The sequence below is a fragment of the Cyprinus carpio genome, chromosome B21, assembly GCF_018340385.1.
Source record: "Cyprinus carpio isolate SPL01 chromosome B21, ASM1834038v1, whole genome shotgun sequence".
NCBI lineage: Eukaryota > Metazoa > Chordata > Actinopteri > Cypriniformes > Cyprinidae > Cyprinus > Cyprinus carpio.
The window spans coordinates 6,442,632-6,459,518 of NC_056617.1; the positions used below are offsets into that span (position 1 = coordinate 6,442,632).

The 16,887-nt window shown below is 39.0% G+C and overlaps 1 protein-coding gene across 5 annotated transcripts; it reads left to right on the top strand.

Moving 5' to 3' along the window:
* The first annotated feature begins 930 nt into the window (after positions 1-930).
* On the top strand, positions 931-16,457 carry LOC109045125 (zinc finger protein 532-like). 5 transcript variants are annotated; one of them, XM_042747656.1, is made up of 10 exons: positions 931-1,128; positions 2,685-2,840; positions 7,103-9,392; positions 9,661-9,842; positions 10,481-10,657; positions 11,709-11,871; positions 12,271-12,576; positions 12,731-12,843; positions 13,398-13,539; positions 14,280-16,457. In XM_042747656.1, exons 3-10 carry the CDS (start codon positions 7,128-7,130, stop codon positions 14,796-14,798), a joined length of 3,867 nt encoding a protein of 1,288 aa, XP_042603590.1. In that variant the 5' UTR covers positions 931-1,128; positions 2,685-2,840; positions 7,103-7,127; the 3' UTR covers positions 14,799-16,457. The 5 variants fall into 5 exon arrangements, with proteins under 5 accessions (XP_042603590.1, XP_042603592.1, XP_042603593.1 ...); XM_042747658.1 differs by lacking the exons at positions 931-1,128; positions 2,685-2,840 and adding exons at positions 3,431-4,188; positions 4,282-4,541; XM_042747659.1 differs by lacking the exons at positions 931-1,128; positions 2,685-2,840 and adding an exon at positions 3,431-4,188.
* The last annotated feature ends 430 nt before the right edge of the window (positions 16,458-16,887 follow it).

A 16,887-nucleotide genomic window follows, 5' to 3' on the forward strand; every position in this document is an offset into this window, starting at 1 on the left:
AACGTCAAAAGAGAAATTAATTTATAACAATGAGTAGAGTTAATTATTTGAAAGCCTTGCAAAGCAAAGTAGCCTATATGTTGCTTTAAAATGTTTTGCTGTTTTTTAATGAACTGAGATTTTGGCAAGACCAGTAAATGAGAAAGCAAAGCGTCATAATTTGTCTAAAATGATCTGCAGTGTGTTTAATCGCATGCAGCTAGAGTAAAATGCAATTCCTGCAAATAAACATAGCATGACTTTCACCACTAGATGGAACTATTTGGTTTCATTTGAAGGTTACCATGTTGCACAAACACTGGTATCAGTTGACCTGAGAACATGTACAAAATACAAGGACAAAAACTTAAATATGTCACTTTAACATATAAGAATAAAAGCCCAGTCACAGTTTATATTATGAATAAATTATAATGATTTCATCATGTTAAAAAGTAATGCATAAATTGCTGCATTCTGTATAGGCTGGAGAATGGCAATTGTTCAGAATGACAAATAAAATTGCAGTTATTAGTTATGATATTACTTAAAAAATGTAGTGCCTCAGGCCCAGTAAGCAAACTGAGTACTTTTTTCAGATCATATTAAAGATGAAAAGGTCAGAAATGAAAAGATGTCAACACAACTCTACCCTTAAAGACATGCAGGTCAAGTTTCCCTTCATTCTGTCAAACACATAGACGAAGATTTTGACTACTGTTGTCTGTTAAGGTTATATTTTGACTAAAAATGGCCCATATGTAGCCTAATATTCATAATTTTTCCCACTTTTTGTTCTTCCTGAAAATGTTTCTGCATGATTGTGTTCAAAAACGTAGTATTCACAATTATTTATAGACATATTAATAACGTGTTTAGATTGTTTAGGTTACCATAGACTCCCTCTACTAGCACAATGCTGATGTGTGCAGCAAAGACTTCTGGGAATCAGGTCCTATGAGGAGCTGAGCTGGGTGGGTGGCTGCCACTCACACACCAAGCAGGCTATACGTAAACGCATGATGTTAAGAAACATGTAAACAGCTGAATATTATACTAAAAATCTGATTTAAGATGAGCATGTTTAAATATTAATTCCGAGCTTGAAGATTATAAGAAGCGAATAGGCATCACCGCGGTGATTCATGGGTAAGTGTGGCTCAAAACAATCCACAAACTTTCCAATTATGTTCCATTATTACATTCCATTATTTCGCAATAATAACGTTATTTTAATACGTAAGAACGTAAATTAATTGCACGGACTTGTTTTGAGAAAGAGGTCAATGATGTTTAATCTCAAATCATATATCAACCGAAGATTTTCTTTTACAAGTGCGGTGAATGAATCATCCTTATAAGTCGGATCTTTTCAATGAATCAGTTGAACCGGTTCACGGATCGGACTAAACTAATGGTTCATGAACCAGTGGTCCAAAAGAACCGAGAACAAAACTTTCGATTCGCAGTGATCCGGATTATTTGGAAGGAATTGTATGTATTGTTGTATTACTCAGTCATAGTGTAATTATATTTATTTAATGCTAAAAATAAAAATCACTGCTTGTATCACAGCTTGATACACGCATACAAAACAGAGTTGGCTTTAACATTCTATTAAAATGTGCAGTAACTTTTTTCTGCCAAGAGTATTTAGAATTTAAGTGTTTCCTTCTGTGAATATTTCGGTTCTAAATGTCTTTTTGAAACTTTGAATTATGACTGAGGCAAAATGCCGCAGGGCACATATAAAAAACATAATTTTGTGACCACACGTTATTTAGAGTGAGTCAAATATTTATTATTATTTTATTTTATTTTTATTAAACTTCAATAAACACAGTCAAAGTACAGTTAAGACTACAATAATACACATGAAAACATAAAACACACACACACACACATAATATGTATACAAAATACACATACAGCCAGTGGGGTGAACTAAACATTATTTAACTATATTAAAGGACTTACAAATGGAGACAGTCTTAATTGCTTTTTTATTATGCAAATAAAAAATCGTTTTAATATAAGAGTGAGCCAAATATGCCAAACCGGAAGCATGATGCATATGCGTCATCATGATGTAAAAGATTCACTGAATCATTTTTGGAAATGAACTGTTCAAAAGAAACGAATCGTGCCGTCGTGATAATCGCAAGGGTTTGTGGCATTGTCAGTCACGGTCACATACAAAAATCTCAGCGCACGGTATTAAAGCAGCGAAGTAGGAAATATTGATTATCTAACGCAAATGTTCGTTTCATACCGAAACCTTTTAGAAATGTATAGGCAACCTTTGAAAGAACATTTCCAAAATGGGAAGAAAAGCAATTTTAAAAACCCTCATTATTCAGTTAATAAGAGCGACTCCGTGGTGGCGTCATGGAACGTTCTGAAACTCGAATGTAGCAATAATGTTGCAGCTGGCAGTGTTATGATACGATATGAGGAATCAATAGGACACATGTAGTCATGTGACTGCGCTTACATCTCAGGGGGTGGGCAGCAGTCTCTCCATGTCTTACTGAGCAGTATGTATTCGGCAGGGAGGAAAGCCATGCATTCTCGATCATTTTAGAACTGTGCTGTCATGAGGGCTGCTTGCACCCATGAACAACGTTTTGCAATGCTTTTTGACAGCACTGTAGTGTATTCCTGAGTTCCTCTTTCATGCATACTGATGATGTCTGTCATTCTAGGTTGTGCTGTGCATAGCTGAATTTGGTTGTGCAGCAGCAAGAATCATGGCTGGCCTTCTTGCCTTTGATATTTGCCTTTGCTGCCCTGCTGAGAAGAAGAGCCCTCACATGCAAGCTCTTAACTGAGACACAGCCCTTTCTTACAATAACCCACAGGTAGGTCAGCATCTGTTCTTTGCTCTTTGAATGGGTCCTTCCTATAGCTGTCATTGTGGTAGGCCAGGAGGGTTGCTGATAATGGGGTGTAGTGGACAGCATACATGCATTTGTTGGCTGTAACATTGCTGTCGTCATGGTTTTCTGGTTTGAATGGGGGATTTCGTTCGCTTTACTTTGAGGCTGTTGGTTTGTTGTGCAATAGATACATGCATTCATGTTCTTCTCATTGCAGAAGTCATCAGAAGTGAACCGCTCAGTGCAAATGATTCAGGGGCCAGGGCTAAAGAAGCCTAATGTAGGCCACATTGAACAAAAAAATGGCTTTGTAAAATTAAAACGCTTTAACTTGCTTATTCTGTGACATGACTTCACTGCTGATGTCATCACGTAGACCGTGCGACGCTATTGGATAATGCCAACCAACAGCCAAACAACTATTTAGGCACTGTTTTGTAAATTCGCATTGGCTTTTCACATTCCACTCCGTTCCCAGTGGATAAAATCTCATTGAATATTCAATATCACATCAGATTAGAAAAGTACAATAAGTTCATAGACTAGTTTGGCTAGTGTTGGAAATAGCATTTATTGGTCTTGACTTTAGCATTTTTCTGCATTGTTAGGGTGTCTCAGAGTAGTTTGTTTGCTTAGCAAAGGCCAAATGCCAGAAACAAGAACATTTAGTGTTTATTTTTATATTCGCGGCATAGCAAATTATGCCATCATTTAAGAGAACAACACCATCATTGCATTGTAAATCATGTCACTAAAGCTTCTGTAAGGTTCTTACCGTAAAACTGCCACAAATATGCCTGGCCCTATTGGATTGAATGTTTCTCTATGCACCTGCATGAAAAAACAACACACATACATGATTTGATTGCAAGCTAGTCAACGCCATCATGGGCCTTTGTTCTTTCTGCTCGCAGTCTCTCTGCAAACGTCATTCCAGAAGATCCCCTTCTCCCCTTACACCCCTCCTTCATTTTTTCTCCACCTCTCCTTTCTGCCTGTTCCTCACTCTCTCTCCTCAAATCTGTTTGTCTTCTTTGGCTGCAGCAGCTGGTTGCAGTCTTGGGCCAGAGTCTCATCCCCGCGTCCCCCTCCCCCCGACGAGTACAGGCAAAGACAAAAGGCCAGGGCTGCTTGTCGGAACACTGCCCCCTTCCTCCCTGCGCTGCCATGTGCATCTGCAGAGGAGAGAGTGACCTATAGAACGGGAACCAGCAGGCTCCTAGTGAAGGGGAAAAAAATCACACTCATACAGAATAGGGCCTGGCTGGACTGACGTGTTGCATAAGCCTTTCCATGAAGATTACCGGTAGTAGGGCCAAGGCGAAGCGGGGTAGGGCGAGAGCCTGCTTTTTCCCTGTTTGTGTGTCTCTGCGTGTGTGTTTTTCTACATGTCACGGCCTTCATTTTCTCTCTCGTTTGGCAGAGACCGAAGACGGTTGCCCAGGGCTGGAAGATTAGGGGACGAGCATCTGATTTTAATTGAGAAAGAGCCGTGATTCTTACCGGTTTTCGGGGGAAAGGCAAGAGGAGGAAGCAGGGACACTGGCTAGAAGAGAGGAACAGGGACCATGGAGAGTGTGAGAGTGAGGGAGAGAGAGAGAGGGAGAGGGGAGGCAGAGAAGGAAGTAGAAACAGTCCAGTGCTGCAGAATGGGGTAAAACCGAGAGGCACAATCAAAAAGAGGTCAGGTACCGAGCCTGTTTAAATTCTACTTAACTATCTCTGTGTCTTGTTTTCTTCTGCCAGGAAACGGTGTTCATCTTGTGGTTTTGGTTTACACAATGCTTGTGGTTTTCCTCTGGAATGTGCATCTGCTTTTTAGTTTTTCATTTTTTCTTCTCTCATCCATCCATCCATATAAACCAGCCTCTGGTGTGCATGTATTTTTCATAAACGTCCTGCACAGTCTGTGTTTTTCAGGCCTAGTGTTTGATTCAGCTCGCCAACATCAACTGCACATGCATTCTGAACACAAACCTCTTCGATAATATTAACACGCACTCAAAGCAATATATTTTGCAGAAATATCAAAGATTTGATGAAGAAACGGCCAGCTTCTGTCTCAAGTGTGGCTGCACTGCAGCACACACATTATACAGGGTGACCGGAACCGGCTGAAACCGGTTTAAGGCAGACAAGGAGGCTCGGAAGTAATACAGTCACTGTGCTACAGGCAGATAGCCGACTGCTTCATGGCAGCCAAAATGGCAAAGGGGTCTTCAGGAGTGATGCAGCTCAGTACAGAGACGTTAGAGAGACAGTCTTTGCGCACTTCCAGATGGTTATACACATCAGGGTCGGGAGTCAGCCATGAGATCTGAGCAGATATGGTGACTGTGGGTCACTGTGTGCTGTTATCCATGGTGGTCACCATCCAAAATGGTCTCTGGTGTGCCTTTCCTCCTGGTGGATCAATTCTTGAAGGGCCCTGCCTAGTGCAAAAAGTGGATTTTTTTTCCTCTGCTGTCAGGGAGAAAGGAGGAGGAGGGTGGTGGTGGTGGTGGTGTTTTGTTGTGTAGGTGGTGAAAGGAAGGAAGGAAGGAAGAAGGGAAGGAAAGCAAGATTGTTTGCTCTAGTTGTCGGAACACCAAGGGTGAGGAGCGGCTCATTTGCATGTTTCCACTTCTATATGTTTGCATGTGTGTGTTCCCTTTTATTATGTGTGATATTTTGTATTGTTATGATAGTTGGGCTACTGCATCGTACACCAGCCTGATTTTAAAGGCCTTGGATAGAAACCCAAGAATCACAGTTGTTTTCCTGTGAGCGACACTCTCTTTTGAAATCAGGCTGTTTGGCTGTAAATGTGTTTTGGCCCCATACTGGCTTCAACAGCTTAATGTCTTTCATTAAAATCCTCTTGTCCCTATGTTATTTCTCTTTTCTTTTTCTGTCTTTTGTTTGCTGCTCCTTCTCTGCTTACATGCCTTACCACATTGGCTCCATTGTGTGCAGGGAAGGCCGTCTTGGCCCTGCACACCCTGTGCGTGCAGATGTTATTAGCTGTAATGGAGGCAGGGCTGCAGTGCTCCCTTCCATTTCAATAAAAGCAGCAGTAGCAGGAGTGGGGAGGGGGGCTAACCTTACTAGCACAACACAGCTTTATTTTCTTTGTGATTTTTTTTTTTTCTCTTAGCACTTTAAATATGTTCATATGTGATTGTGTTTTTAGTTAGTATTAATATTTTAGGATTAACTTGTAAAAAAGGTTTGAGGACCAAATCTGTAAAAAATAAATACAAAAATAAATTATTCAGGGGGAAAATCATAATTTTTTGACAAAATGTATTATTTTTTACACAATGTGGTCTTATTGTTAATTTTTTTATTTTATATATTCAGTTTATTTTATTTTTTTATATATATTAATCCTTTATTCATTTCCTGTATTTAAATCCTTTATTTGTTACTTTTTTAGTATAAAAATGTATTTATTTATTAACTTATTATTAACAAAAAAAGGCAAAACGTACCCAAGATTAATCAATTCAGCATTTTGACTTTCTTTGGGGGGTTTCCATAGCGCTGTACATCATATTTGGTTGCAAAGATATAGTTTTCTGTTTCTCTCCTTTTTAATGTTTAGATTGTGTTCTACATGTTGTATTCAGGCCATTCCTACCATTTTCAGAGCCTTTTATATACAGATTTATTTACTGATAGATTGTTTACCGTATGCCATGTCCAAACAATTCACATGCATTTAACTGACTAAATTTGTGTCTCCAGTGAGAGGTATTTTTATGGTACCTACAGGCAGGTTTAAATATAGCACACATTAGTCATTCACATAAAGAGGTTTCTACATTTCAAATTTTTTGGATGTTATGCAAAGTGAATTATGATCTTGTTTAATGAGAAGATAAAAGCACAGAGGCTTGCTGGAGATCAGTAAGGATGAAAAAAAGAGTATTCAGATTATATTAGGTGCATTTTAAGTTTTCTGCCACCTTCATTAAAAATGCTGCCTGTTTAAAATGATGATAGTAAAAAAAAGTTGCAGTTTCTGCATTTTGGTGCATAGGTTTTGAAAAGTTGTAATGCCTTAAAGACACTAAGCACTAGTTTCACATATATATATTGTGTAGTTAATTTCAATTGTCCATATTATCTGTCTTGTCTTGAATCTAATCATTTTTATAGCCTTTAAGCACTACTTGCCACTGTCCTTTCACTACAGTCTAATCAGGCAGTTTTTTTCCTTCTTTAATTGTAATGGAATGTCTTTCCTTTGTTTCTCAAAGGTGTTTAGCTCATTATCGTAAGACCATGGGCGACATGAAAACCCCAGACTTTGATGATCTGCTTGCGGCCTTTGACATTCCTGATATGGTTGATCCCAAGGCTGCCATTGAGTCCGGCCATGATGATCATGAGGGACAACTCAAACACAATACCCACCATGAAGAGGACTCACATGTCTCCTCTGGTCCAGATGTTGGGGTTAGTGTTATTGTTAAGAATGTCCGGAATTTTGATTCCACTGAACATATCTCAGAGAAGAATGTTCATCCCACTGTCGGAAATGGCCTGCACAATGGTTTCTTGCCTGTGTCACCCAAAAACAGATACAACAAAGAAAATGACAAGCTTCAAAAAGGTGAAATCCATGGGAAGGCAGGAAATATCTCCACATTTAACCAGTTCAGTCCCATCTCTAGTGCCGAAGAATTTGATGATGATGACAAAATTGAAGTAGATGACCCTGCTGACAAACAAGGTAATTTACAGTTCAGACCAAACCCTCTAACCGGTCTGAGTGCAAAGACGGAAGCGCCTCGTTCTCAACACACCAAACCAGATGGTCCAACTAGGCCAAGAAAAAATGGCAATTACAATCATTTGAAAATTGAGAATAGTAGCGCAAATGGGACAGTGGGACACTCAAACCTTCATGAATCTCAAAAACCAAGAAAAACTGAGGAACACTCCAAAGAAAGATGCCAAGAAGCAAAAGAGATTGGAGAACCAGTCGTTGAGTTGAATGTTACTAACCTCTCCCAAGCCAAGTCCAAATCATCTGCAAAGCTCTCATCTTGCATTGCTGCAATTGCAGCACTTAGTGCAAAGAAAGCTAGCACAGAAGCAATGTCTCCAGAATCCCTAGCCACACCTCGAGATTCACCCAGAGAGGCTAAAGAGATTCCAAAGTTTACGGATAAATCACCAGAGCAGGAGTCAGCTCTGGAGCTGGGCAAGAAGGTGCTCTCAAAACAACCTGAGAGTCCTTGCAGTGTTACCAGTGAAAGCAGCAGCAAAGAATCTCCTACATCTCCAGCAGGATCTATACCAGTCATTCCCAAAGTCCGCATTAAAACGATCAAGACATCTTCAGGGCAGATCAAGAGGACAGTTACCAGAGTCCTGCCCGATTTTGATCCTGAAGTCTTAAAGAAAGGTATCGATTCATCACCCAATGTTGTCTCTTCTTTGCTGTCCTCTTCAGCCTCGCCTTCTGTTTTCTCATCTCACACAAGAACTTTGCCGACCACTGTAGTAGCAACTTCTGGAGGCTCTGCCATTGAGGTAACTAAACAAATGACCATCAAGCCCGTGGCCACTGCCTTCTTACCTGTCTCAGCCGTTAAGACAGCAGGCTCCCAAGTGATTAACCTGAAACTTGCCAACAATACGACTGTAAAGGCCACTGTCATACCAGCGGCATCTGTTCAGAGTGCCAGCAGTGCCATCCTTAAAGCTGCTAATGCCATTCAGCAACAAACTGTCATGGTGCCTGCTTCCAGCCTAACAAATACCAAACTTGTGCCAAAGACTGTCCATCTAACCAACTTAAATCTCTTGCCTCAGAATGCATCAGCGGCCGAGCTCCACCAGGTCCTGACCAAGCCCCAACAATCCATCAAGCAAGCTATGTTGGCCCAACAACAACAGAAGAAAGTGTCTCGGGTCCAGGTCCTAACCAACTCTCAGAGCTCAGTGGTAGAAGCCTTCAATAAAGTTTTGAGTAGCATTAACCCTGTGCCAGTTTATGTACCCAATCTCAGCCCTCCAATTTCTGCCTGTATATCTTTGCCATCCCGTGGGTACAAATGCTTGGAATGTGGTGATTCCTTTGCCCTGGAAAAAAGCCTCACTCAGCATTATGACCGTAGAAGTGTCCGCATTGAGGTCACTTGCAATCACTGCGCCAAAAACCTAGTCTTCTACAACAAGTGCAGCCTTCTTTCACATGCTAGGGGCCACAAAGACAAAGGGGTTGTCATGCAGTGTTCTCATCTCATCTTAAAGCCAATTCCCGCTGACCAGATAATCCTTGCGCCATCAGTAAGCTCCAGCGCTCCCACCTCTTCAGCTAACATTGGATCCTCCGTAGTGGGGAGTCCAGGGAAAGGAAACCCAAACACAGTTATCTCTGCACCCTCTTCGGCTCCTGTTGTGGCTGCCATGCCTCTAGATAAGGATGCCCCCCAGGTCTGCAGATCGAATCTAAAGTGTTTGGAATGTAATGAGACATTTCAGGAAGAGTCATCTCTTGCAATGCACTACCAGCAGGCTCCCGAATCCAGTGGACAGGTGGGTGCATGGGTTAATTGTGATGTAAAAGTTAAAATGGTCATCAGCTTTTTCCAGCGTTGTAGTCGAGACCAGTTTATTTGAGACCAAATCCAGGCCGAAACTTGAGCAAGTTGAGTTCAAGTAAAGACCAAGACCAGAAGAGGGTCATATCAGAGCCCAGTCTCAAGTACAACACTGGCTTCCTCTTTCATATACAGAAATATTTAAAAGTTTTATTAAAGTTATTTTGAACAATCTGCTTTTGCTTTTCCTTCAACTGAAACAGAAAACCTGCACCATTTGCCAAATGCTACTGCCAAACCAGTGTAGCTTTGCTTCCCATCAGCGGATCCATCAGCACAAGTCTCCATATATCTGCCCTGAATGTGGAGCTATCTGTCGGTCTGTCCATTTTCAGTCTCATGTGACCAAGAATTGCCTGCACTACACACGCCGAGTGGGCTACCGGTTAGTACTGCATTGCTCTCTATATCTGTCAAGGCCAAAAAGAAGCTCCATGCTTTCAAGAAATGTCTTTTTTGCAAGTAAATTAAATATTTATTTATTTATGCTAAATACTGGAGGATTTTAACCTTACCCAAAGATCAGCAAAAATGTGTAGTTATCTACACTGACCACTAGGGGTGTAATAATGCATCATGCGACAATATAACAGATCACAATTCAATGAAAAAATGTGACATGCATTGTGGATATAAAAAATAAAGTGAGATATATTAGGTATTCTTTTACAAGAACTAAATATTGTGAAAGTATCGAATCACAACATTCTGTGATGAGTGTACCCACCTCTACTGACCTCAGTCCCTGTTCTTATTTCTGAGTTGACATAAAAGCTTCTATTTATGCATAAAACATGCATTGAAATACAAAATGTGCCTAAGTGTTTAATTGGTTTTGAGTGGAACATGAAATGAGGGCTTGTCATGCTTTCGAAACTGCAATCATGGAGCTATTCACTGTTATTATTCTGCCATTCACCCCTGATTAATGCCCCATTAAAGGTGACTGGCATCGATTACGGAAACAAAAAAAAGAGGGTTAGGATATATTCAAGAGTAACACTTTCTTTTTTCGTCTTTTAGCTGTGTTCACTGTAGTGTCATCTTCACTGACGTTGCTGCTCTCAAGTCACACATTCAGGGATCCCACTGTGAAATCTTCTACAAATGCCCAATCTGCCCCATGGCTTTTAAATCGGCCCCCGGTACACATTCCCATGCCTACACCCAGCATCCCGGAGTTAAAATTGGAGAGCCTAAGTGAGTCTTTTCTTATAAATTCATGGAATTATTAAAATGGTGTCTGTGTGATGTCCAGTTTCTGTTGTTCTTGATGATGTAAACATTTTTTATTTTTTTTTGAGAAACCATATTGTTAAGTAAATGATAATGCATAAATAGCTATTCATTATACCAAAATAAACTCATCTGGGTCATCAGATCCTATATTCTGTTTATTACTTACCAAATGAGTAAATCGATAGACGTAAAATATTGATTTGAGTTGAAGTAATTGTATTAAGTGAGACGAAAGACTGACATGCAGCTCGCACAGCTATGTTTTTCTGGAAAAAATGGTTAGTTATGCAGTAAAGCAGTCATTATACAAGAATATTTGACCTCAGATTTCAGTGATTGACCAATTAGAATCAAGTATTTCATAGAGCAGTGTAATGTTTATTGCAGATGTTACTGATGGGCATTTATGCTTTGTGGATTGTTTTTTCACTAAAATAAAAACACTATCCAGTTATTTTCTTACAGTGCAAATGCATGCTTTGTGCTAAACACTGCCATCTTAATGACAAAACAAGCTTGCAGTAATTCTTAGTAGTAGAATGGAGGGAAACTCAATAGGTGTGTCAAATCTGTTCCTTTAGAACTCACATGCCACTGACCTTTTCAGGTGCAGAAAGAAATTATGCACGGTGGCTTTAATTACTGTGTCCTCTCTTTGAACCCGACCACCCCCCAGAAAGCCTGTCATGTTCATCAGCACTTGTTAATGAAAAGGCCAGATGGTTTGTTTGCACTTCCTGTGTTACCTGTAACCATGTTGGAAATATGATCAGCTGGCTTATTGACAATGCGAGTGTTTTATGCAGATGTTTGACACACAAATGAGCTGACAAGTGGCACTGTCAACAATCATAATTCCTTCAGCACAGTAAATTTACTCTAGAGGGAGAAAGAAAATGTTGATTTGTTCAGCCAGAGCTATTGAACCTTGCAGTGAGAAGTAAGAATGAACACCTACACAAGCAAGAAAATAGAGAAAATACTCTCTTCGCTGGTTTGTGTTGTTTTGCAGGCTGATCTACAAGTGTTCCATGTGTGACACCGTTTTTACCCAGCAGACCTTGCTCTACACGCACTTTGACCAGCACATATCCAGTCAGAAAGTGTCTGTCTTCAAGTGTCCGGACTGTTCGATGCACTACGCCCAAAAACAGCTCATGTTGGATCATATTAAAGTAAGGGAATAAATCAGTGAAAAGTGTTATTAATTGTCATTGGCCATCACATATCACAGGTCATTTAAATTATGTTTAAATTAATTTTACATTAAAATGTTTGTTTACAGTAAATGATAAATATTAGGGCGGTCAAATCGATTAATCGTGATTAATCGCATCCTAATATAAGTTTGTGTTTACATAATATACATGTGTGTGTTTTTATTTTATTTTTTATTTGTATAAATGAATACACATAGGGCCTACATACATGTATATATTTAAGAAATCTATATGATATAAACAAAAACTTTTATTCCGGATGCGATTAATTGCAAATAATCAATTTGATTTATTTTTGTTATTTTTTGTTATTAATTACTATTTGATTCATGTTTAAATTATTATTTCTTACAATCCATGCACGGCATCTTAAAGACCATCGAGGGCCCTCCAAACCTGGGCATCAATCTCCCTCTCAGCTCCAAACCTACTAATTCCATAAGCCCGAATAACAACAACAAAGAGGGCGTCTCTATCAGCAGCCTCGAGAAAGGAGAGAGGAAGCCAACATCCCCACCAAAAAAGAATAGCAATGGGACAGAACTTCCCAAAAAAGCCCCGTTGTCCATCTCCTGCCCTGGCTGGACCTGCAGGGAATGTGACCGCTTGTTTACACAGAGAGAAGTCTTTATCTCTCACATGAAAAGAGAGCATGGGAAGGTAACACATAGCTGTTCTAGTTCTAATAGGTTCTAGAGTCTCATGAGTGAGACCCGGGGCTGTAGGATACATTATGAACCACACTGAATTCATGTACATTATTGCAGATGGATGGGCATGACTATAATGAATCCTTTTCTTTCTGCTACACCAGCAACTGAAAAAGCATCCATGTCGACAGTGTGACAAGTCCTTCAGTTCCTCTCACAGTTTATGTAGACACAACCGAATCAAACACAAGGGCCTACGGAAAGTCTACTCATGTCCGTGAGTATCATGTGTTTCTAGACCCATCAAAATTTCCATTTGCTTCATCTGTGCTTGTGAATTCAATTCCAAGTTCATAAAGTCTGCATTTTCAAGCTTAAAGGGGCCATGAACTGTGAAATCTAAATTCTTTTGACATATAAGAGGTCTTTTTTTTTTGTTTTATTTTTTTTTTTTTTTTTATTTTAAATTTTTTTTTTGGTTAAAGGGGTCTTGCATTGTTGAATATATGTTAAAATCGATTGGTTGTGGAATGTGCCACTTTATGATGTAATAGTGTGGCTAACACTGCCTCCACGCATGTAGTGTTAATAACGAGAGGCAACACAGGTCTACACAGAAATCAAACATTAAAAACAGGACAGAAAATAGTCTATTGCTTCTAAATCATATTTTTGTAGTAAAAATCTTGATAACATTGTAAGGGGACCAACGAGAACAGTACAAAACAATAAAAAAGGCAGATCATGAACCCTTTAAGACACTTAATTTTACACTAAAGCTAATCATAAACAGTTATGAGTATCAAACAGATTTCTCTTGGCTTTCCTCAGTCACTGCCCAGAACCCAGTCGTACTTTCACCAAAAGACTGCTGCTAGAGAAACACATTCAGATGACACATGGCATCAATGACACAGAAGCCAAGCTTCCGGCAGATTCCAGCAGTGCAGAAGCCACCCCAGACCAAGAGCAGGTAACCAACAGATGGACTAGCACGTTTGGGTCTGTATTGTCTGGTACTGTTGCAAGGGAATTAGACAGAAGTACACAACCATTCAAAAGTTTGAAGTTGGTAAGATTTTTTAAAATGTTTTTGAAATCTTATGCTCCCCAAGGTTGTATTTATTTGGTAAAAATTACAGAAAGTAAACTGATATTGTGGAATATTATTATAATTTAAAAGAATTGTTTTCTAATTTAATATATTTCAAAATTCAGTTTATTTGTGATGTCAAAGCTAAAATTTCAGCATCGTTACTACAATGTCACATTGTCCTGCAGAAATCATTCTAATATGCAGATTTTTTTTTAGGATTCTTTGATAAACAAATGGTTAAATAAATAGCATTTATTTAAAAAATTTTGTAACATTATACAGTATTTTTTAATCAACATTTGAAGTTGATCAAAACCTTTCATCAAAGTTGTCCTAAAACCTAAAACGCATTCTGGTCTTAGGAAAACTTTGATTTGAACTATATATTCAAAAACAATAACTTTATAACAATGGTAATTGTAATCTGCAATGTATAGAAAAAAAAAAGTTTTTAAAAAAGTCTAACATAATACAATATATTAAATACTATTTATTTTATATTAAATTTTAATGCTATATAATATCAGCCATTATCAGTTATCTGCCATAACATGAAATTTATTATCACCTTTTTTTTTTAGCATTTTGGCATTGCATAAATAATTTTTTATCTTCAGGTCCCCAGTCCTAAACGAAAGCTCCACTCCGAAGATGAGGATGCTGAGAGGGAAGAGGAAGTGGAGGAGGCCGGAGGAGAGGTGACTTCTACTCAGCGGTCCAAGAGCTCATCCTCACAGCCTTTAAAGAAGCTAAAGATCAACGTCTTCAAGACACATAAATGTGCAGTGTGTAGCTTCACCACCGAAAACATCGTGCATTTCCACGAGCACATTCCCCAGCACAAGACCAACGTCTCGTCCTACCAGTGCCGTGAATGTGGCCTGTGCTACACTTCGCACAACTCCCTCGCCCGACACCTGTTCATCGTGCACAAGCTGAAGGAGCCCCAAGGGCTCGGGCGGCACAACGAGCAACAAGAAAACATGCCCAACCCAGACGCCAACGACGGTATCCCGGATACTCAATGTAAAGTATGTTCAAAAACATTTGAAACGGATGGAGCCTTAAACACACACATGCGGACACACGGAATGGCCTTCATTAAGTCCAAACGGCTGAGTGCAGCTGAGAAGTAAGAGCAAGGTAGTGCCCCCTAGAGGATGGATGTTGGTTTGCAAGGAATTATTTATTTGTATGTTGTACGTAAAGAAGCGTTTGACATCGTATTCCTTCACTCTGTCCTCTTTGTATGCTCATTAGTTGTGCATACGTATACATATATATATATATAAATATACATATATACAAAATTTATAAATCTATACACACAGAATGTGTGTTTAAAGATGTGTAATATATTAAAAACTGATTTATGTGTATTTAATTATCTATGAGAACACATTTTGTATACTTTATGATAGATGTTTGTATGCGTGTTGGATAGACCTTTTTTTATAGATTCTTTTTATTTTCTATTTTAGACAGTTCTCGTTGTTTTCTCGTGGGAGCAGATGCTGTCCAAATGGCTGTCTCAGTCTTGGGATGCTTTCGGTCCCAGTTTCTGAAATGCTGCTAAAAAAAATAGTGCACAGAATGTCACCGTTACACTTCTCAGTGAGACATTTTGCACACAAAAAGGACAATCAGTCCGCAACCTACAACACAAGCAAGAATAACGTCTCCTAAAGCAGCTGAAAATGGCGTTTGACTGAAGATTTGGTTGTTGAATTGAGCCTGAAAGCTTTTTATGGTGCATTTCTGTTTTGTGAATTAGTCGTCCATTTAAAACTACTATGATTTAGCACTACGGAAGAACAAGACCTGAAAGTAGGTCTTTATATATCTCAGCCACTGCCAAGAGGTCGTGTTGAATCAATATGTGCTTTTTAACTTAAAGTGTCATCACAGCCGGACGATTCTCCTCACTTCATTTCTTCTCAGGCAGCTTGTTCCAATCATAACTTGTTTGTTTGATTGCATTTGTGTTTTGGATTATTACCACACTACAGTGTTTCAACCTTGGCCTGTTATCAAGAAACACATTTCGGATTCATACACATTTAATTTTGAGGTACTTTGGGAAGCTTTCATTTGTCATTTGAATCCAAAACCACTTTGCCCTGCAGATACTGTATGTGAAAGTACAAATGAAATATGTCAATTTAGCCTGTTTTATTTAAAACCAAAGTTCCTTCCTCACATATGAACTCCAAAGCAGGACGCTCCACTCATAGTTGCGTGTTTTTGAACTCAGTAACTCATAAGTGCTGGTATACTAAAGTGTGGTCAAGTGACTCCGGTGCTCGAAAGCCAAACGCTGATTTGTCATCAACCCAATGCGTATGTTTTTTTTTAGTTTGTTTATTAAGAGCAGCATGTTATGGAAAATCTCAAGATTGGTGTTCCACTGACTCACATGCTAGGTGTGAAAAGTGGAAAAAAGAGCTGCCTTCACTATAAATGAATGTTTTGGTCAAAATGTGAAACGAGCTGTAAAATTTGTTTGCATTTTCTCCCTCTCTTACCCATTGATTTAAGTGTTTCACTTCATGAGGAGCTCAGTACTAGTTCTGGATTTTCATTTGTCCTGGAAATTCAGTATTTTTGTTCTTTTTATTTATTAAATTTTTTTTGGATAAATGAGTACTATTGAGGATGCATACAGTATGTGCATGAGAGAAGCCATTCACGGTGGTTGTTCTGTTTTATAGAATGTCTTGCTGATGTTCGGTAGACTTTGTTCTATGTTTGTGCAAAAAACATTATCATTAATAAATGATACATACACAAATATCTAACATGTCTAAACTGGAGTTTGTGTGCTTCAGCTCTGTCTTCGCCTCATTTTAATTAGCCTGAAAGCAATTTCCGTTCAACCACTGGTCTTGGTCGCCATGGTTACAAGGGAATTTTAAAGTCAAGATTCTCAGAATAAGGGACCACTGTGAAATGCAGCGATGTGATTGGTGCGTTCATGTTGACAAGGCTGAGAGTGACTTTAAATTTGTAATTCATCACTGTAAATCCAAGGCTTTTATGGTGGTGGATGTAAGAGATAATATCTTTTAGCATTTTATAGAATTTCCTCTCTCTTTCCTTGTAAAAAGTGCTACATGTGAATTTTTTGCCTAATATCCTGGCAAATATTTCTCTTTCTTAGACTTAATGGAGTTCTCACTTAGGTTTCATTGAAATATCATCATGGTTTTTATTGAAATGGACAGT

Excerpts from the sequence above, each read along its gene's own strand:
- LOC109045125 (XM_042747656.1), top strand. The coding sequence starts at position 7,128 with ATGGGCGACATGAAAACCCCAGACTTTGATGATCTGCTTGCGGCCTTT. Across the intron at positions 9,843-10,480 it reads ACACGCCGAGTGGGCTACCG|CTGTGTTCACTGTAGTGTCA; the intron begins GTTAGTACTGCA and ends TTCGTCTTTTAG. Across the intron at positions 13,540-14,279 it reads CCACCCCAGACCAAGAGCAG|GTCCCCAGTCCTAAACGAAA; the intron begins GTAACCAACAGA and ends TTTTATCTTCAG.